Source organism: Strix aluco, chromosome 5, assembly GCF_031877795.1.
Source record: "Strix aluco isolate bStrAlu1 chromosome 5, bStrAlu1.hap1, whole genome shotgun sequence".
NCBI classification, from domain to species: Eukaryota; Metazoa; Chordata; class Aves; order Strigiformes; family Strigidae; genus Strix; species Strix aluco.
In genome coordinates, this window is record NC_133935.1 from 2,291,786 (window position 1) to 2,312,752 (window position 20,967).

Below are 20,967 nucleotides of genomic sequence, written 5' to 3' on the forward strand. Positions count from 1 at the left end.
AATGCAGGTCCTTTGAAAGAAGTGGACCTCCATTAGTATGCAAATGATAAAGGGCATTCACTTTCTATGTTTTACTTCCACTGCAGCTCTGAAACACTTCAAATCCCAGTAGGCTTGCTCCTAACAGTGTTAACTAAAGGAAAAAAATACATACACACAACCTTATAATTTTCAGAATATTATTTACTTTAAAGATGTAACAACCCTAAGTTTTGAATCAGCCTCACAAATGTTTCAAGCTAATTTAATACACTGGTGATGGCAAAACAAGAGTTATATTGAGTTCTGCATGTGAAAAAAAAAAAAAATTAAAAGAATTAATCAATAAGTTCTATGACCCTGATTTAATGCAGAGCACTCTACCCTGGTCTGAATATTTTATGGTATTTTTACCAGCAGGTGTCAGGTCTGAGATTAGGAGATATTAGAAGGTAAATTCAGTCTGAGCCAAAGCTACCCAGCACCAGAAGAGGGTTTGTGCACAGTGATTTCTGTTCCTCTTGCTCTTGGGGAGGGGGTGAAGGTAATTAATAAAAAAAAACCCCAAAGAAATGTGGAAAGTAAGACTGTTGCCTGAAACCCTGCAGCAATACAGATCTATGACGAATGCCGAAATCTTTGCAATGTCTCTGGCTTTAGCACCTACTCCAGCTCAGCGGAGTAAGGCTGGCTGCACAGAGACTGACCTGCCAAAAATCTGCCAGAAGACATCCAAACCTTCCCTACAGCATGGAGCTGTTGTCGCAACAGCGTTCGCTTCTTTGGGCCAAAACCCTCCACCTCCAGACCACCGAGACACAGGTCACTCCTTCCTTCCTTGCCTACGTACTAAAAGGGATCAACAACATGATGCAATTCAGAAGGAAAAGAATATCCCAGGAGCTGCCAGGACTCTTTGGCACAGAAATTGGGTGTTTTCTCAGGACAAGAAATCACCACGAATGGCACAGAGGTCACTAATCTCCAAAGACTTTGGCCTCACGTGTGTTTAACAAGCTGGGAGATGCTGCAATAACCCAGTCCTGTATGTGAAGCAGTGTTTTTCTGTTTTGGAACAGGCTGCCAAGAATCGTTGTACAATATACACCCGATAAGACAACATGAACTGATCCGACCAAGTCACCCATGAAAATCCATCTGCTCACTCATCCGCTCGGCATCGACAGACCTGTCTCTATGAAATGGGAAGAAAATCAAAGAAGACTGGTATTATGGAGCATGCAGAGAAGGCCTGAGGGCAGGGTGCAGCCCCAGTCCTGTCACATAGAGAAGCTGCAGAAGGAACAATGACATTGACAACAGACTACGTTAGAAGCCTTCCCTATAATATTTATATCCAAGATAATATTTAAAAGGGAACAACTGTATTTAACAATGCGACAACGCGCTAAAATGAAAAAGAAAAGATTCTTTCAGATGTCATAGGGAGCTTTCTTCTTAGGATTATGGCTACTGTAATTTTCACTGGCAGTTAACTGTGGAGGACAACGAGAAGAAAGCCCTCTAAAACAAAATTCCAGTTCCCTTTTCCTGGATGCTATTAATTATTCAGAAGTTGCACCTGATCCTCATGGAACACACTCTGGAGCCCACATAAAGGCAGCATGATGCCCAGTAGCTATGGCAACTCGACACCCACCTTAGCTATAAAGCTGAAACAAAGCCCCCTGCAATAAAGCAACTGTAAATGTTTTGTGCAAGAGGCAAAGTTCAGCTACAGACAAAACCATGCATTCTCTAAAAATTTCCTTCAATATTAATGACTTAGAATTCTCTCCCCACAACCACTTCGTATTAATCAACAGCCAAGCCAACAGAAAGAGCAGTAAATGATCTAAAAAGCTGACTGTAATTTCTAGCGTCTCTGGATAAATCAGAGCAGCAAGAAGATATCTCAGACTCCAGTGTCTTGCAGAGGTTCCCTCCAAGGTCCAAGTGGGACAAGTTGTGTGCCCAGCAGCAGCTGCTCATCTCTTCCATGATGCAGTTACCCAGGAGAGTCTATTCATTTGGACTCCCTCTTCCATTTGTTGGCATGAGAAATGGTGAGTGGCTGTAACTTCTGATACTCATTCATGACCTGCAGGCGAGAAACTCTGCAGCCCAGATCATCCCAACAGGCAGAATTGATGCCCTCCCTCTGCCAGCACCACACTGACGTTTACCTTCCACATTCAACTGGGAAGATTTACTGCAAATGCTACGTGTATTTGTAGGCAAGGACATGGGAAGGTGTTTTTAGATGGAGTAAGAGCCTTGGGGAATGGCAGTGGATTATCCTCTTTCATCACCCAAGCTGCAGGATGCCTGACGACACGTGAAAGGTGTTCCTGCAACAGACACCGCTCCTACTCCAGCCCGTGCTAATCAGGAACTGAGGGTTCACCGGTGGCTACCAGCAAACCTGCTTTTTAAATTGAAACAATTTAAACAAACAATTCACTCTGTTTTGTCACACTTACCTGTAAATGGAAGAGAACCATTCAAGTCAAAATCATCCAGACTAGGTTCCAAGAATAGCTCCAATATTTCCTATCCTGAAGAAGCTGTGTTCGTTTAAATAAGCAGCTAAGCTTGTTGTAAAATGTTTTCTCCCTTCCTGTCCTCTTTCTCATATCTCTTGTGTGTATTCAGGACTTCACAACAGCAGCAATGACCTCATGTGAATGTGGAATTACCAGACAGATGTCATTTGAGAGCAAACTGGCCATATGCATGAAAAACGTAATGGTGCATATAATGGGGAAAAAATACAACATCTGGTTTAAGAAAATGGGACTTGCAGAACTGAGTTCCTTCCCACTCCCACTCATCTTCCAAACACATTGGCCAACGTCAGACAAGCGTGACAGAGGCCTCGTGGATGGCATCCTCGTGCCAACTGGCAATCAGACACCTCCACCTTACTACTGTTATTGAAGAAGGGCCAGGGAAGTTCCGTTTTTTTCCCTGATGCCATTTGCTATGAGCCACCCACAGCACTGGCTACCTTTTGCCTTGGTGGCAACCAGAAAGACAGAAAAGGCCTACACAGGTTAAAGGGCTGGGACATTGCTGGAGGGACACTGGGGGCAGACAGGGGAGATGAGCTGCACTTTGGAAAGGCCCAGGGAATAGTGCAGGAATGGACTCACAGCAGACGAGAAAAAGAAGCAAGATGAGTTGAAGGGGATTTTTCAAAGAGATCAGACATACCCATAGGCCTGGCTGTATTAGTAGTAGTGGATGGAAAACTGCCTGTGAGCCAGCAATGTGTGCTGGCAGCCCAGAAAGCCACCCGTGTGCTGGGCTGCACCCAGAGCAGTGTGGGCAGCAGGGCGAGGGGGGGATTCTCCCCCTCTGCTCCGCTCTGTGAGACCCCCCTGCAGTGCTGGGTCCAGCTTTGGGGGCACCAACAGCAGGACACGGACCTGCTCGAGCAAGGCCAGAGGAGGCCACGAAGATGCTCGGGGGGCTGGAGCACCCCCCTGTGAGGACAGGCTGAGAGAGTTGGGGGGTTCAGCTGGAGAAGAGAAGGCTCCGGGGAGACCTTAGAGCGGCCTCCCAGGACTGAAAGGGGCTACAGGAAAGGGGGGAGGGACTCTTGATTGGGGAGGTAGGGATATGACAAGGGGTTACAGGTTTAAACTGACAGAGGAGAGATTTAGATGAGACATGAGGAAGAAATTCTTCCCTGTGAGGGTGGTGAGGCCCTGGCACAGGTTGCCCAGAGAAGCTGTGGCTGTCCCCTCCCTGGAAGGGTTCAAGGCCAGGTTGGACGGGGCTTTGGGCAACCTGGGCTAGTGGAAGGTGTCCCTGCCCGGGGCAGGGGGTGGGACTGGATGATCTTTAAGGTCTCTTCCAACTCAAACCAGTCTGTGATTCTGTAATTATTCTGCAACTCAGTTTATTTTACCCTCTATACTTAATGGGAATGAAATTCTTGTCCACTGAAGCGAATCGCAAAATTCTCAGCAACCTCAGAGGAGCTGGGATTTCACCTCAAGATTTTCCAAGAATTTGTAACTTACTCACACCTCAAGGTAAATTTGATGTTGGTGTATCTACAATAGTCTAGATTGCAATGTTTAAAAACTAGGCAAACCACTGTAACTATGATCAGATTCCAAAAAGGAATAATTACATATAACATTCATTAATATGAAGATTCACCACACAGGACCGTTTCTTTAAGACCAAAGTAATTTGCTGAATTTATAGACCTATTTACAGTCTATCACTAAAAGCCACAGACCTTGTAAGGTTTATTAGTCTTCATGTAAGAAATATATAAAGCAACAGTAATGATTATAAATAAGGTAATGAGTGCTGCAGAAGCTAACAACAAAACATGTGGTTCTATAAAACATTTCTATCTGGTACAAAAATACAAAGGGCAGGAAAATACTGCATTATAAAAATTCAATTTATGTTTTGTTGTCACTTAAAGACTCCACTTGCAATTATGAAACTGGACAGATATATTTCAGAAAGACAGCCATTACAAGCAGAATCATTAGCATGATTTGCATGATACGTACTATTATTTTTTTATTCCTGAGGATTGATATTAGTTAAGGAAGTTAAAACAGGCAGTGATTTCACCATATTTGATAAAGTTCAGCATGGTTCCCAATCACTTAAGTTTAGCTTTTATCAGGCAAAGAGCTAGAAGTATGCTTTCTTTTCACAGTTAATTTGGGATTTTAAAGAGAGTAAAGATGACTAGGCTGACTGCTCTCCCCTCTAACAATCAAACAGGGCTTAAATCCTTAAGGGAATAAGATGATCATGAACTTTTTCTTGTGCTAACCAAGAGCTTTTAAGGAGAAAGCCTCATACACCTGTGAAGGAGAGCAAGGCAGGGCTTTGTTTCTTGAACAAACCTCTGAGCAATATATGCTAAAATTCTCATCTTGCGCCGCTTCGTTATACAACTCTGGCGCAGCGACGCTGAAAGGCTCAGGCTGGGGAGAGCAGAGGTGACTGTACCCCCAGCCCAGCTGACTCATTGCCTGTTCACCGAACAAGCAAAGTTGCAGTCTAAGCTCAAAACCAGCAGTCAACTCACAGGCAGACTTTACGCCCTCCCATTTCTTTTCCTCTTGATATTCAGTTCTGCAAAGCTATTCCCACTATTCACCGGGGTTTCAGTGCTGCTGTAATTCCTTACAACCCAATCTTTCTCCTGTCATTTATTGATCTGGTTGCAGATGATGGCTTAATGAGATAAGCCTGCCCTAAAGTCAACATTTTAGTTTACCTTAGAGCGAGAAGTGCTCTGATTTGTGAAGTCCAGCCCCTGCAATTCAAGGTTAATTGCGCTGCTCATCGTCCCAACCCCTTTCAGAAAGGATGAGGCATCACTGCAAACATCCCCCAACTCCAACCCGTTGGCATCCTCCCCTTCCACTCAACTGTGCTTTTGGGGGAAGAACAGTCTTTGCACTATGACTAGGTCTGAGCTGAATGGTAAATGTTAAGACAGACAGACCCCATTTCTCTCTAATGAGACAACAGTGAAAGGCGTGCAGGGACAGCATCATTTGGCAGCTAGAAACAGCAGCCTCCTCCCTCTCCAAAGAGAAAACACCCTCCTGTAACCTTTGCACTTCACCAATCCGTAGGAAAAAAAAAGGTTAAAAAGTTGGCTTCAACCAACCGTAACTGAAATGACCTATGTGCAAAGAACCCAAAAAGTCTAATTCTGTCTTCGCAATTCTAGCAACAACAGAAGAGATATAAAAGATTAAAAATAAGGGAAGTGCAAGTTGCTCAAATAACTGGAACAGTCTGAACGCTTGATGACACTCATCAAACAAATGAGGGGAAACCAACAGCATGCAAATCGTAAGACACACAGGCAGGGTGTGAAAACTGTTTTCCCCCAGCATAGCTCTGGCACCAAGAAAGCCATTGTAACTGTGGCTAAGAAAGACAAGGCTGGGATTTAAAACACGCTGATCAGTATCAGCAAGGCAAGAAATCACTTTATTTGAGATACTGACAAAATAACCCTATCTGCTCCCTGACACTTGTACTCTGTGAAACGCACCAACTTTCATTCCCCAATTCAAACATTCCATTAATCTGCCAAATCAGCTTTCAAAAATTGAAAGGATAGACAGACGTGTGACTATTTAAGCATTATCAAACATGGCTCCAGACCAGAGTCACCAATATTTTCAGATGTAACAGGTTGCTCACTGTTACCTTATTTCTGTAATAATATTTCCCAGCTTTTCTGAAGTCCTCCCTAGAAAAGCACAAGTGCCTGAAGCAACACGCAGTGTGCCTCCCGCAGAATACAGTCAGCAAAACGAGAGAAGGCGTGCTGCATCAGTAACGAAGGCGGCAAAGGCATGGGGAAAATAAATTACAGAATGTTAATAAATCATCATATTTCAAACCATTTCTGCTGAATGTGGAAAAGCATAAACTGGGTTACTACGAGAAAATGGAGCAGGGCATGGGAGGGAAAGGGACACTGGTGGATAGACTAGACATTTAAGTACTAATTACTAGTGTTATTAGCAACTTGATTATGATATTCCAGAGATTCAATTCAATTGCATATTAATTTCTACACTGAAAACAGACATTTTTATACCACTGCTAAGCAAGCTGACACTGACTGTGACCCGCAGATCAAACACACCGAGTGCTCTGCTGAACTAGTAGCCTGATGAGGCTTTCAGGGAGCTCCAAGCAGACCCTTTTACCTTTTCCAGGGTGCAAAGCCCAGCCCAGCAGTGCTCTTCTGTCCCTCAAACCCCCAGTGACTCAGATAAGCTGCATTTGCGATACTAAATTATTCAATACAATCCTGTCAGATGAAGGAACCAGGTCTGGGCTTCTTTTCTTCCCCACGAAGTTCCTCTCTGTCGCAGAGAATACAACAGCTTCTCAGCCACATGAGCCAGGGCTGCCGTGTTTCAGTGCAATTCATATTAAACTCCCTTCTGATCTTGGCTTTCTTGTCACCCTATTTGACTGCTTAAGAAGAGTTCTTCAGACTGGAAGCAATAAAGAGCAATTCATTAAAAATGCCCCCGCAGCCCACACCCACTTCCCAAGTCCTGAGTTTACCGACTGTGACACCACGAGGATATTTCAGCTGCATGCTCACTTTGCCTCAGACACAAATTTACTCTGGAAATAGGACAGAATATGAAAATACCTCCACCCTGAATGCTCATTAGCCTGCCAGGTACGTCACAAGTATATTCCAGGTCACAGACACCCAGAGCCAGTTCTGTGTGGAAAGAGATGTTCTTGTCACACCTGTGGCAGCATTCTTCACTTCTGCCCAGCAATCTGTCACAGCACACGTAGGAAACAGAGACAGTCTTGCAAAAAAATGCACCAGGAGCAGAGGATGTCAAGGAGCAGCTCCTTTTGATGCCTGCAAGTTGAGGCCTGTAACAATTAATGGTAAGAGAAGCACGCCATTATACCTTATATGGTCATGTCGTACCCGATTGCGTATACCTGGAAGTCTCAAAGAGGGGAAATGTTACGAAATTCTTTTACCAAACAATGTTTAATGTTGTATTTAACAAGGCCTGAGTCATTAAAGTGTACAGAGAAGATATCCTAACCTTGAGAATAGATACATCCTGGCAGAAATGCTCAAACAAGGCGGGTAAGAAAGAACAACTTGGCTGGACAACAGAGCTGGGAAACATCCAAGGAGAAGAAATTGTCCTCAAAAAGACTCACGACCATAAAAGGGGAAAAGGAGTAGGGGGGTAACTGCCCAAGCGACCACCCAAGACCCCCACGCATGTGTAGTCTAGTTTTGCAACGCCAGCGTTACGTAAATGTCGTAGAAAGGTGGAAAGGCAGAGACTTCTTGGAAAATGTATGAATATTCACGTCTTTAAGGTATATAAAGGATGAACTTTCATTTTAGTGTGTGCATGTTAGGTGGAGTGACCCCCCATGCATCCAGCGCTGCAATAAATGCCTGCCTTCTAAAACTTCAAACTAAGTCTTAGAGGGTTCTTTTGAGACTGAATTTACGGTAACGATTTGTGTCCACATACTTGGACAACCAAACATCAGCACAATAGCATGAGAATTTACGAGAAGGATAATTGTAACAGAAAAGCCAAATCTTTGCATTTAAGAAGTTGAGCAACTTACAGAAAATCACAGTATCAATCTGATAATGCCAGCATTCCTTTTCCATGTTTCAAAATGAGAGCAATGCATTGCTGCTGTCCTCTTCTGCAGAAGCCCCTGTTCCTACTCACTGCAACACCTCCACAAACTTCACACAACACAAGAGTTGAGGCAGAACAGCTGTCTCTCTGTATTGACGTGCACATGTTGCAATCCTTGTTTGTTCCCACATACCATCCACGTACAAGGAGAGAATTTATTTGGCCAAAGAGATGCATTTTTTGGCCGTTTATTTCTCTGTTGCATTCAGAGGGTGATGTGGGACTGCCGTGAAGTATACAAACAGCTCTTCTGGAGATGTCCTGTTTGCTTACAATGTCCAAAAAAACCCCACTGCTCTGAAAGGTACAACAGAGGCAGCAACATAAGCTTTTCAAAACTTGCATTTCTGCTAGATGCTGAGTTCAGGTTGTCGAATCTTCCAGCCAGACAGATGGTGACAGTGAATTAGAGATTCAGCTATGAAAATCCTGTGATTTTTAGTAGGAGTCATGTGCCTCAAGTCATTTAGCTTTGGAAACTAACTGGTCTCCCACCCCAGCCAATATTTGTTGTGTCACAGGTCCAGATGCACATAAACGTGTAAACCATGGCTCCTGTTCAGTTCTGTTTCTGAAGCTACAGCCACAACACCAGTAGCTCAAGCTTTTTGAAGACTTAACAGCCTGAATGACTACCCCATGCATTTGGCAGCAACTCTACTCCTCCACACTTATAGGATGCTGAAGAAAACAGGACCTACTCCAAAATCCAGGCAAGCTCTGAACATACACCAACAGTGTCTTAAATTTATCTTTTTTATTGCTTTGCCCTACAAATACAGCACCCTTTGCAGGTGACAAAGCAAGGCAGAAGGGGTTAATACAACCTAGCTCTGCTGTGAGGTTTTACCTTAGTCTCCCTACTCAGCAGTTATCTCTGTTAACACCATGCCAGCATCTTCTGTAGAGCATCTCTCTACAGAAAGATTAGAAGCTTGCTGCTGTAAAAGCATAATCCTTCATAAACACCTTTTGCACTGGAAAGAGACAGAGATATTAAATCTTGATCTAATACCATTTTAAAATCAGAATCCCAAGCCCAACCACTTCAGTCTTTTAAAGCTGTAGGTTTTGGCAATGTACAGGACCCTTTGTAAGTGCAGATCATGGCTTACGTTTTCCAGTAGGTCAGATCAGCTGCTGTGTGAGGCAGCAGCAAAGGGGGTTTCTGAGTCTTAACAGTGCCTAAAGAGTGACAAGTCAAAGGGATTCCACCTTAAAAAAGCCTATTAAATCCCTTAACCTTGACAAGAGCTATGCTCCACAATGTCCTGCCTGCACAGATCCTGACAGGTGGGGTCTGTGGCTTTGCTTAAAGACACTGAGAGAAGAATTATCTTCAAAACTTGGCAAGAAAAGCTGCAGGATTGTTATCGTGACATGGAGTTGAACGCATTTCTCTGGGATTCAAGAGTCTGTGTAATGGATATAGCCCAGAATTCAACATGGCACTTCTGCCCTGGCATAGACCATATTAAACCATTGCTGTTTCACCCATACACGAGCAGTTTAGAAATTGTTGGGGTGGAAAAGAGAAGCAAATGGAAAGTCGCTTAGAGCAGGGGGTCTACGAAGCAGATCATTTAAAAGGCCTTTTAAAATAAAATTTATGATGGTAGAGAAGTTTACCATCGTCCCTACCATATTGCAAGATTTATTACTTCAAGCTGTTGCAACTAAGCTGCATCCAAAGCCCTTCTCATACAGCCTTAAAATTGAACAGAACTTCTAATCTTGATCCTATCAGGTTTTTTCTGCTTATCCTCTGTTACACTTCAACTTAAAATCAAATGTTATTGCTGACACTCTTCAGCTCCAGTAAGCACAGAAAAAACCCCACAAGCAGGAACGACTTTTAAATCACACAGGGCAGCCATCAAAACCGGAAAACCGTTTGATAAATCGACACTTTCTTTTCGCTGACATGAATCATCGCACCACGGCATGCAAATGATGTGAACATGAGCTCATCATCTCAGAAAACAAACACCACCATTGTCAGCATTCAGACAAACAGCCCCTCCCCGCTCAAACCGGTTTTGTTGTTGTCATCAGCCCTACAGAAGATTCCTGTGCTCAAAGCTGTGCGGATCTTATTTTCATGAATATAAACCAACGCTCTGAGATGGCACAGGGCAACGATTCACCTCACGCATCTCTGGCAGCATTCTTCAGTCAAAACCTCCAACAGCCAGGCAAATGCAGGGCAAATACATAGTGTCCATGGAAGAACTATGGTGAACTTGGCTTCACTATATACCCAAACTACAAAGAATCCCACTTCTATGATTACCTACTAGTTCACTTTCAGGGAGGAATCATCGCCAGAGCGTTCAGCGCAGCCTGGGCACAAGGCAGCAGCCAACAGGGCAGTGCTGGTTCTAGCCCTTCACAGCACCCAACAATTCTGAACCTGTCCCCTTCTCCCACCTTTCCAGTCTACCTCTGGGGATGTAAATGAGAGCACACAGTTTGGTGGGTGGCAGGGATGCCTGAAGTTATATTCGGCTTCTATAAATATCAGTCTCCAGCTTCTTACCCTTTTAATGATATGATTTTGGTATTTTGACATCACCTTTCAAGAAAGAATGGCCAAAACTACAAAGTAAAATAAAAACCTGTCTAGTCATAATTCAAAGAATAGCTGTTTGGCGTCTCACTGCACAGGACAGACTCAAAAATTAGATACAAGAGGGGCTGGAACTGCAAAAATCAAACAGGAGGAGAGCTGCACAGATACCAAAAGAATCACCAACCTATGAAGTTTCACAAAGCATCCAAAGTACTTCAAAGTCACAGGAAAGGTTCATTTCTCAGAGGCTGAGCAAAACGCAAACAGTCAAGGGGGAGTTATAAAATACTGAGTGTGCTATAAGGCACGCTCTCCATCTTAGCTGTTACAGCAAGCAATTCACTAATGCTGATTTTGTAGTAACTACCACTTATGAAATGCCCTCACAAACATAAAAATTATCTATGATGCTTTTAGAGGCTTAAATAAAGCTCTGAGAGCAAATGAAAGGGTTTATTTCCCTGTCTCTTCTCCATGAGAGGTTCAAACACTTTAAACTGATTAATAAGTTAAACAGAGATTGACTGGGGTCTGTGAATGAATTTAAGCAACCAGGCTTCCTCTGAGCTTCACCTTCCTTGTTGGGAAGGACAAGAGGTTAAACAACCCACGCTTTTATTAGGCTGAACAAAACCACAGTATTGTTTGATGTGAAACAGGAATGCATTTAGAGTCATTTAAACAATGATTAGGATGAAAGTTTCCTCCAAAAGCCTTAAAGCTCCAAGTCTGCTGACCAAAGACTTTTCAACGACTCCTCTGACAGAGAAAGAACAGTGTTTTGCCATCTTCTTCTCAGTGGTTGTCATGATGGAACTTCGAGGGGGGGGGGGAAGAGAGAAGATAAATCTGCCTACTTCCTGGATCTCCAACAAAAATGTGGGAAAATCTTCTGGCATCCTTTTCTCAAGGGAGTTGACAACTATGGGCCTTTATGTCACCACGTTTAAAGGCAGAGAACCCTGGTATACCTGGTAAAAACACTCTCCTGTACACCATGAGCATACATCTGTGATTCAACAGCAGTGTAAACTATTTACTTATGCCAGGAAATAAATCCCAGTCTTTTCTTCCTCCATTTACCTTCCTGCTTTTGATCCTCTGCAACCGTCTCCTTAATTCCCAATAAAACTATCATTTCTCTTGCTCCTGTTTCCCCCAACTAAGATAAAAATTGCTATGAAATGCTGAGAGGTTTCTCAAATCTCTAATGGGAAAATACCTGTGCATCAGCACTAGGCTACCTGATCATGTGTTTTTTCAAGAAACAGTACTTCTATAGGAGGGCATATTGTCTGAAATGTAGATTATGAGAATAGCGTCATTTCTCCCCTGTTTGTCACTACTGTATCCCAGCTCCTGGAGGCTGCATGTAGTCTGCTACTAAGTACCCAGTAGATGTTCATTCCTGATGCTCTGGTATCTCAGGAAGGGTTCTTCTAGAAATACCAAAGTGACCATCTTCCTCCTCCTTTACTCCTCTCTTTCTACAGATTTAAACTTTCAAACTGTAAAGCACCATCATTGAAAAGCAAAACAAAAATCAGCACGGCTGTCCTCCCTTTCCCCCTAAAAGCAGGCTGACCAACATGAAAGCTTCCCAAAAAAGCAGGCAAAGTCTCTGATCTCCTTAAGTCGGTGACAGTGAAGCTCACTTAGCCTGCTGCTGTTCACAGCATTAACCACTGTATTTCTCTGTGGGCCAATTTTGCGTAACTTCTTGTGGGGGGCAGAGCTGGAGACTCCTTACCCTCGGTCTGTAGTTCTTCATATGTGTCAGGTACTCCAGAACACCAAATCCCATGTTACTTTAAATTTCCCAGGTTAAAATATATCATTACTCACCTTTTTCCCCTCTGTACTATCACCACCGACATAGGACAGTTTTCGACGGACATAGAAGAGCATATCGTCTTGCCGGGGGGCCCATTTCTCCATAAAGTACGTTGAAAACATCCACGTCCAGAATACAATACGGTCATCTTTGAAACACCCTAAAAGGCATAAAACAAAAGAGAAATAAGAGCTGTGGAATTAGCACATCACATTTGACTGTGCTTCAGATGACACCTGAAGTCTGCTACACGTGGTACCGTCGAGCCCAGCTGTAGCAGAACTACTCTGAGCTGTACAAGAGTAAGTTTTTGTGAAGTAGACAGCACAGCTAACATTCAGCATGAACTCACAACCCCTCTTTGGCTACCGTCAACCAAAAACACCTTCTAGCACTCCATCTGCCCTCCTGCACAGCAAACAGCAGTCAGGGCCCACAAGTGTACCTGGGCTATGCTCGTGCCACTGAGGACAGGGCCAGTGCAGTGAGCTGGAATACATCAGAGGAGCACTCAAGGAGTAATTTCAAAGGCATGTGATGCCAATATACACTCCAGTTAATGACATGAAGCCATCAGCCGCCAACAGGATTATTTATGCTCTCAGGGAGTGTAGCCAATCCTTCAGAAACTAGTAGCTGATACCTTCCTTAAATCACAGAGTCATCAAGGTTGGAAAAGACCTTGAAGATCCTCCAGTCCATCCATGAACCTCACACTGACCGTTCTCAACTCCACCAGATCCCTCAGTGCTGGCTCAACCCGACTCTTCAACCCCTCCAGGGATGGGGACTCCCCCCCTGCCCTGGGCAGCCCATTCCAACGCCCAACAACCCCTTCTGCAAAGAAATACTTCCTAAGAGCCAGTCTGACCCTGCCCTGGCGCAGCTTGAGGCCATTCCCTCTTGTCCTGGCGCTGGGTCCTTGGCTCAAGAGACTCATCCCCCCTCTCTGCACCCTCCTTTCAGGGAGTTGTAGAGGGCCAGGAGGTCTCCCCTCAGCCTCCTCTTCTCCAGACTAAACCCCCCCAGTTCCCTCAGCCGCTCCCCATCAGACCTGTGCTCCAGACCCTGCACCAGCTCCGTTGCCCTTCTCTGGACACGCTCGAGTCATTCAATGGCCTTTTTGGAGTGAGGGGCCCAAAACTGAACCCACTCATCAAGGGGCGGCCTCAGCAGGGCCGAGCACAGGGGTAAGATCCCTTCCCTGTCCCTGCTGGCCACGCTATTGCTGATACAAGCCAGGATACCATTGGCTGCCTTGGCCACCTGGGCACACTGCTGGCTCATGCTCAGCCGGCTGGCAATCAACCCCCCCAGGTCCCTCTCTGACTGGCAGCTCTCCAGTCACTCCTCCCCAAGCCTGTAGCGCTGCTGGGGGTTGTGGCCCAAGTGCAGAACCCGGCATTTGGCCTTTTTGAAACTCACACAGTTGGCAAATCAATACACAGAAACGTGAATGTACCTGTCTAGGGGCAACTAATTCACCCTCTCTCTGACAAGAAGCGAAACTCAGCTCTTCCTCAAGGAAACAAGGCGTTTAAGTCCTGAATCCCATTTAAACAAGAAAAAGTTGGGGGAGAAGGGGAAAAACGGGAAGAGGAAGATGCAAAAAAGTCTTGTTGAAGGAGACAGACAAATTACATCAGCATCAGCATGGCAGTTGGCCTCACCAGGAAAAGGAGGCACTGTAGAAGTGACATCACATTCTGTGAAACTCTTCAAAGCATTTAACTAATAAAACAGCAAAAGGTGCTGCATTTCTTCTGTGCCATAATACTTGCACACTGTTGAAGACCAAAATTTATACAGACAAGGAGAGAAGCCACTACAGTGCCTAGTGAGAAGGGAGCTGAACTTCTCCACTGCTGCTCAGTCCCTACTGGAGGCTCCTTGATGGAGTAATTGCACCCCCTCCCTGACACCCTCCTGAGAGATAACTGCAGCTGTTAGCCAGAGTCTAGCTGTTTTAAAACCCGTGAAGACAGACACACTAAAAAAATATATAATTATATTGCCGAGAAACAGCAAAAACCTGAAACAGATGATGGATGGTAGTGTTATGTACAAGAGAGCGAGACGGGGGGGGGGGGGGTGTGTACACGCAGGCAGCTGACAACCCGTCCCCCCAGAACATCTATCATTTACAGCGGCTTTTTTCCCCAAAAGCTATGCGTTGCCTGCCAGGTTGGTACACACGTCACTCTCCAGCCCTCGGCTACAATTGAGGTTGGTGTGTTTCCCTCCCAGCCGTACGCTGCACGGATGGAATCGCTCTGCAGAGAGAAGAATCCTGCACGAGACAGAAGTGACAGTTCTTTACAGCAATACCCGCATTAAAGCTTTAGAAGATTTTCCAGTCAATTGCCAGGAAAGCTGACACGTACCATAACAATGAACATGATTTTTCTTAGACACTGGTGGCTAACTTCAGGGCTTCATAAAGCAATCAATCAAACTTTTAATCCACAAGCGTAAATCAGCACATTTTCCTACTTCATCGCATGTGCAATATTTGCAAGGCAAATCTTTCTTCCAATCTTTAATTACTGTGGTGGGCAGGAGATTAGACTTTCAAATTTTTAGGCAGACAAACGGGTGATTGAAAACAAAATCTTAGGTCTCTCCAACTACATCCAAAAGTAATATTGAAAAAACAATGAAATTCCACTGATGGACCGTGCACAGAATATGTTAATCAACATCAGGCAGGATGGTATTTGAAAATATGTATACAGCTGATTATATTAAAAATAATTAATGAAAAGGCTGAGAGAGAACAGAAAAAGGCCAAAGTAGTTAGCTCCCAGTGCAGGTTAACTCCAGGCCACATTGCAATTGCTTTGTTTGCATGGCTGCAGTGAAGGCTTTTCAATTCCTTAAGGTGGCACAGAACTTAAGGTGAATAAAATTTGCAATGCACTGAAGTACTATCCAGTTTTTTCCAGCGGAGAAAGGGAATCAAGCACAGGAGAAATCAGATACGGGATGCTGGCCACCTGCACTATTTAAACCCCTCCGGCGGGCAGAGGTGAACAGGACTCTAGGGCAAACAGCTATAGCTGAGAGTTCACCGTGTAGGAGTGGATCCAAATGTGTTCAGACAGGATTATCATCGGTCAGTATATTCACAGATAAGCACCGAGAAGAAAAAAAGAACTCTTCAGCCTTAAGGATATACTGCTGACACAAGGGCAAGTGGCTCTAAACTACCCACCAACACATACATAGGCTGGAAATTCGAAGCTGATTCCTAACCATTCAAGCCATGAAGTTCAGGAGCAGCCCTCTCAGTTGGAATAGTGAAGGCAAAAATCCCTACAGCTGTAAAAAGGGAACTCAACTTGATTAAGAAGATTCACAGTGGTACCAGCGACAGGCGAAGACACCGTGACCCAGTCCCGCCTCTAGATTTAGCAAAGAGTAGAAAACAGAGAATGCATTCATCCTGATTCATTAATGGCCTCCAACTTATTAAATCTTATGGGTTTTGAGTACCTGAATTCCGAGCCTTAATTAAATGGGGAGGGGGGAGGGAAGGGGGAAAGAAGATTGCACCGAGTTCATCTGGAGTTCTAGGAAAAACAAAGGAAAAAGAAAAAAAGAATCTACATTCTTTAAGAATCATCTCTGAAAAAGTTCAAGCGTTCAGAAGTACACCACTTTGGTTTTGTTTCATAAATAAGTAAACAAAATAACCCTAGCCAAGCCACTTCTAAATTTATATAAGAATGTTTTTCTATTGGGGGGAAATATTTTTCCCTTATAAAGCAAAAATCATCAAGTTACCTAAACCCAGCATTACAAACGAGGCTTAAACCACTTTTAGATTCTGGCAGTACCTGCAAAAATCTGAGAAGCTGTCATATGAGCTTCTTACACCGTCAGATACATTTTACACAGTAAAAGCACAGGAGTTCATCTGCTCCTCTGAATGATTTATGGGTGGTTAGAACAGAGCATTAATACAGGCAGGAGAACAGCAGAACGGGGTAAGGCACCAGGACTTTGTGTGTGCTCTTCCCCTTGCTGAGGAGCGCAGGACAAAGTGGTTCAATGTATTCAACATCAGGCTAAACAGAAAACCAGGGGACAACAGTGCTGCGGCACTGAGGCTACTTCAGCATTGCAGCATAATGCAGGGGAAAAAAAACCAACTAAAAACCCTTATAGCAATGTTGGATGGCCGTCAATTCCACACCCCACCTGCAACAGATTAGATGTAAAATCGTCCTCCAAGCTTCAGGGATATTTGCAGATATTGCTGTAATTAAAACCAGCCTGAGGATGTTCTCACTGTTGTGACTGCAGTGGGTAAAGGACTTTTCTTGGAGCCAAAAAGAGCCAAATCACTGCAACACAGCTGCTTATTAAATTTTAGTAGGAGCAGGAAGGATGGGGAACAGCACACAAGAAGAATTAGCCTTTAAAATCTATTAAACAGCGTTAACTTGGAAAGGAGACAAGAAAATTTGTAATTGTAATCCAGACTTCTTAAAATTTGAGAGGGGGGAAAAAAATCTATTCCAATTCCAAGCCAGAGTGTCAGATGCAGTATGTCCACTCAAGCTTGCCTCCAACTATTAGAGCCCCAAAAGCACAGTGATTTTGGTGGTTTACAGCCTCTCACTGGAAGCCTTCCAGCTTTGCCGAGAAGGCACTTGGAAACTGCTTTTAAAATTGTTTTGGGTAATGGTTTTGAAACTGTCAGGCTGACAGCCCAGCAAAGTTATTCTTTTCAATAGAAGAGAGCACCAAGCCTTCATTTCTCAGCCTCTGCCCCAGCAGCCTGTTGCAGGGCCTCTGCCGCGCACTTAGGGCTCAGAGCAGTTCCGTGCCCACCACGTGCCACCCACCAGAGAAGTGGACAGACCCAGCTCGCAGTTGGACTGCGGATGACTTTGAGCCTCTGCTCTCACACTCGCTGCTGCTCCCATCCACCTGGCAAGGACCGAGATCAAAACTAGAAGGTGATTTTTTCATAGCCTGGACAATCATGAGTTGGCAGCAGCTTTCTCTCACGTTGGGCCGTCGGCGTTTTCCCACCACGCACACATAGACGCTACCGTTAATTGGAAGGCCCTTAATAAAACACCTGGCACTTAAAAGCCCTTGAAGCTTTGACTTCAGTATTTGGGGAGACCTTTTAAACTGCTAACAGTTTTATTGTTGCCAGAGGGGAATTTCAGCCTTCTGCAACACCAGAACTAGATGATATTTGCAAAGGGATCCAATTCCATCTACAGTTGAGAGCATGTAGCAAGACAGCCTCCTGAAAACACTCCTCCCCTAGCAAATTTTGCTTCTAAATGAATAAAATGGAATTAAGAGTTCAGACTATAAATCTTAATACACTAAAAGTTGATTAAATAATTATGAGACCTTTGTCATGAATAAATCCTAATTACAACAATTTACTGTAATGATTCATTTACATGGATTTCATCCTCATTAGAAGATTTACGCCAGCTGCTATGTAATGGATGTCTTTCTTTTTACCTATTAGATTTTTTTATATTGAGCATTCATTCCAGGGAACTGACTCCAGATCCACATAAGGAGTTGTGATTTTTTTTTTTTTTAATTAATGCTTTCCAAAAAATCAGTGGATAAAGAGAAGTGTCAGCATATTATTTTGCTTCAAAGGAATAGAAGAAAAGATTTCCCATTTGGCGGATAATCAGTTTTGCAGCATGTACCACTCAGAGCTTAGAGGAACAGTAATTTCAGCCAGACAGGGTTTCTTCCCATGCTTTTATTCCTCTAGCCTGCCATGAGCTACTCTTAACTGTGAAACATAATAAAACTCATTTCATCCAATTCTGCCAGAGTGCTGTCATCTGTAAAATGAGCATCCTTAGATGTTCAGGGGTTAATTGAATGCTTATGAAGATCTTTAGAGCCCCAGCATGGAAAGCAAACCAGAGTTCTAAGCAATTCAAGCTATATTTAATTTTTGGTTTGAGTTTAGCCAAGTACAATATGCAAGGACAATATGAGAAGTGCTTCACATAGATTAAAGTTACCTTTGATATTATAAAGTTATAATTATGACTGCATAAAATCCAAATGGGTGTTCTCTGTCCAGTGATAGTTGCCCGCCAGCCAGATCATTAGACATCTAAAGTTCAGTCTCCCTCCCATGCCTACATAAAAGGACATCATTTAATCCCTTCAGTTTGACCTCAAACACGGGACTTCATCAAACTTTCAGAAGTTCACTGGCAACCAACAAGTCAAGAGCAGGCAGCAGAGAGGGAAGACATCACCAAACAAGAGACCCTCTGAGCACATCCATGTGGCACATTCCTCTCTCATAAATACCAGGGCTGGGAAAGGAGCACCACCACTGATCCCAGCTCTAATGACACAGCACAGTGAGAAGGGTGCTTTTGCAAGCATGCAAGTCCTAAATCTGTCAGAAAAGGCAACATATACTTTCAACATAAGTTTTTCTGGCAGAACTCTAGCTCAAAAAGGATGGCATCATGGTAACAGCAGTGACAGGGACAAGCCAGATGCCGCAGATCAAACGCCCTACCCTGCCACAGACACAACCCTCCTCCTCACCCTAAAATGGAGGTAACTATTCTCTTGCTCCATCAAGTGTTGCATGCACACATCCATTAATGTCATATGAAGAGGATAAGCACAATATAATTAAAGATGAGAGAATAATTGTATAACAAATACATGCTTCTTTACTAACAGACAGTAATTTACAAGGAGGATGGATGGAAGCTCATCTGAAGTTGAATGAAGAACAGTCTAAATCAAATAGAAACGTTGCTGCTCTTCCCTTTCTTTCCATGGGCATTCTAAGAATATATCCTCTATCATGTTTTCAAACTTGCACACACATACTAGACTTTTTAAAAGCTATATAATTGATTTAAACCTTGGCTTCATAGCATATCTATAAGGGAGTTGACAACATCTGAGCTTCAAGCATTGAGTCAACAACGTTAAAAGGCCAGTTACAGCTGCTGTGCCATATTTACTCATTTACAAATAGACGATATCATGTCTCTCATTTATTACCCCCTCTAAGCACAACTCAATGGCAGGCATTGCTAAGATCCCCAGAATCAATATGCACTTCCAGTACACACCTTAAATTTAAATTTAAAGCTTGTTCTCACCGGGTAATTGACTCAAAGGCCCAAAACAATATGAGCCAGAAGCTGTCGCTTGGATCAAAGACAAATGCGGTCGTCTGTGTGGAGAGGGAAAGATAAACATGTTTCTACATTCAGGAACAGACTATCAAGTCTTCCATGAAGGCCTGTGAACAATTCCATGAATACCAGGTTCAAAGCACTTGAGATTCAGAGGAACCAAGCTCGTTTTCAGCTGATAACTTCCATTTCCTAAAACATAGAAATGACTCAGAGCTGACTAAACAGAAGTTGTGCTTAAGGCCTCTGCTGAATTATACAATAGCAGATAAAATGTAATTCTGTTCCAAGGATCACAGTTTACCCTACTCAGTAACAGCTTCCCCTCCTACACCACAGAGCTTTAACTTTGCAACTCTATGTAAATAAAGTCAAGCCATGGTTGTAGCGATGCAGTTTCATGGTCCATCCTTGTAAAGCACCTGTCAATCACATCACATCACATCCCTATCCTCTACTTGCAAAGGATGGAATTATATCACTCTGGGGGGAAAAAAAAAAAAAGAAGGAAAATGCCACAATGTAAAAACTTTTCTGAGGACCAAAGTATAACTTTCAAGTATATTTGACATTTGCTAGTGATGGCTCTCCACTGCCCCATGCTCCTCCTCAGGCTGTCCCCTAACCCTAATACGATGCATTTTCATTCATATAATTAGATACAGACTGTGCCTAGATTCTGAGGTTTTCTTTTTTATCCACAGAGGGTATATAATTGGGGCCAATGTGTCAAAGGACATCTGTCACAGAGATGGCTTTTAGGAGGTACAGATTCCCTGCACTATAACCATACCCCTACCTAGCTGCTTGCTCTTCCATTTCATGGGATAGATTTGTGCCATAAATGCTAAGACAGGAGGCTTTGGTCTCAATATAGCACAATTTCCAAACATCTAAACAGCAGACACTTCACAGACAGTTGATCTTTGTCACCATGATTTACTACCTTCTTCCACGCTGCGTGCATGTCAACTACAACCAGTTTCCTGTCTCCCTGGAAAATATGAAATAGTTCATTTATATTGCAGCATCACTTTGGGTATCATAAACAAGCTCTTCCTCTCTGACTAGGAGAGAAAATAATTAATGCAAATTGAACTTTCCCAGTATCTCCCAAGGCTGTTAGGAGCGCATGTTCCCCCCAGCTAAGAATCATCCACGAATAACATTGATGCTACA

General features: G+C 43.6%; 1 protein-coding gene across 4 annotated transcripts in view; it reads right to left on the bottom strand.

Moving 5' to 3' along the window:
• Positions 1–20,967, bottom strand: part of KIAA0930 (KIAA0930 ortholog) — an 84,997-nt gene that overhangs the window by 33,029 nt on the left and 31,001 nt on the right. For all 4 annotated transcript variants that reach the window (XM_074825616.1, XM_074825615.1, XM_074825618.1 and 1 more), the window contains exon 2: positions 12,625–12,773. In XM_074825616.1, coding sequence (XP_074681717.1) covers positions 12,625–12,773 — 149 coding nt within the window. The remainder of the gene's footprint in view (positions 1–12,624; positions 12,774–20,967) is intronic.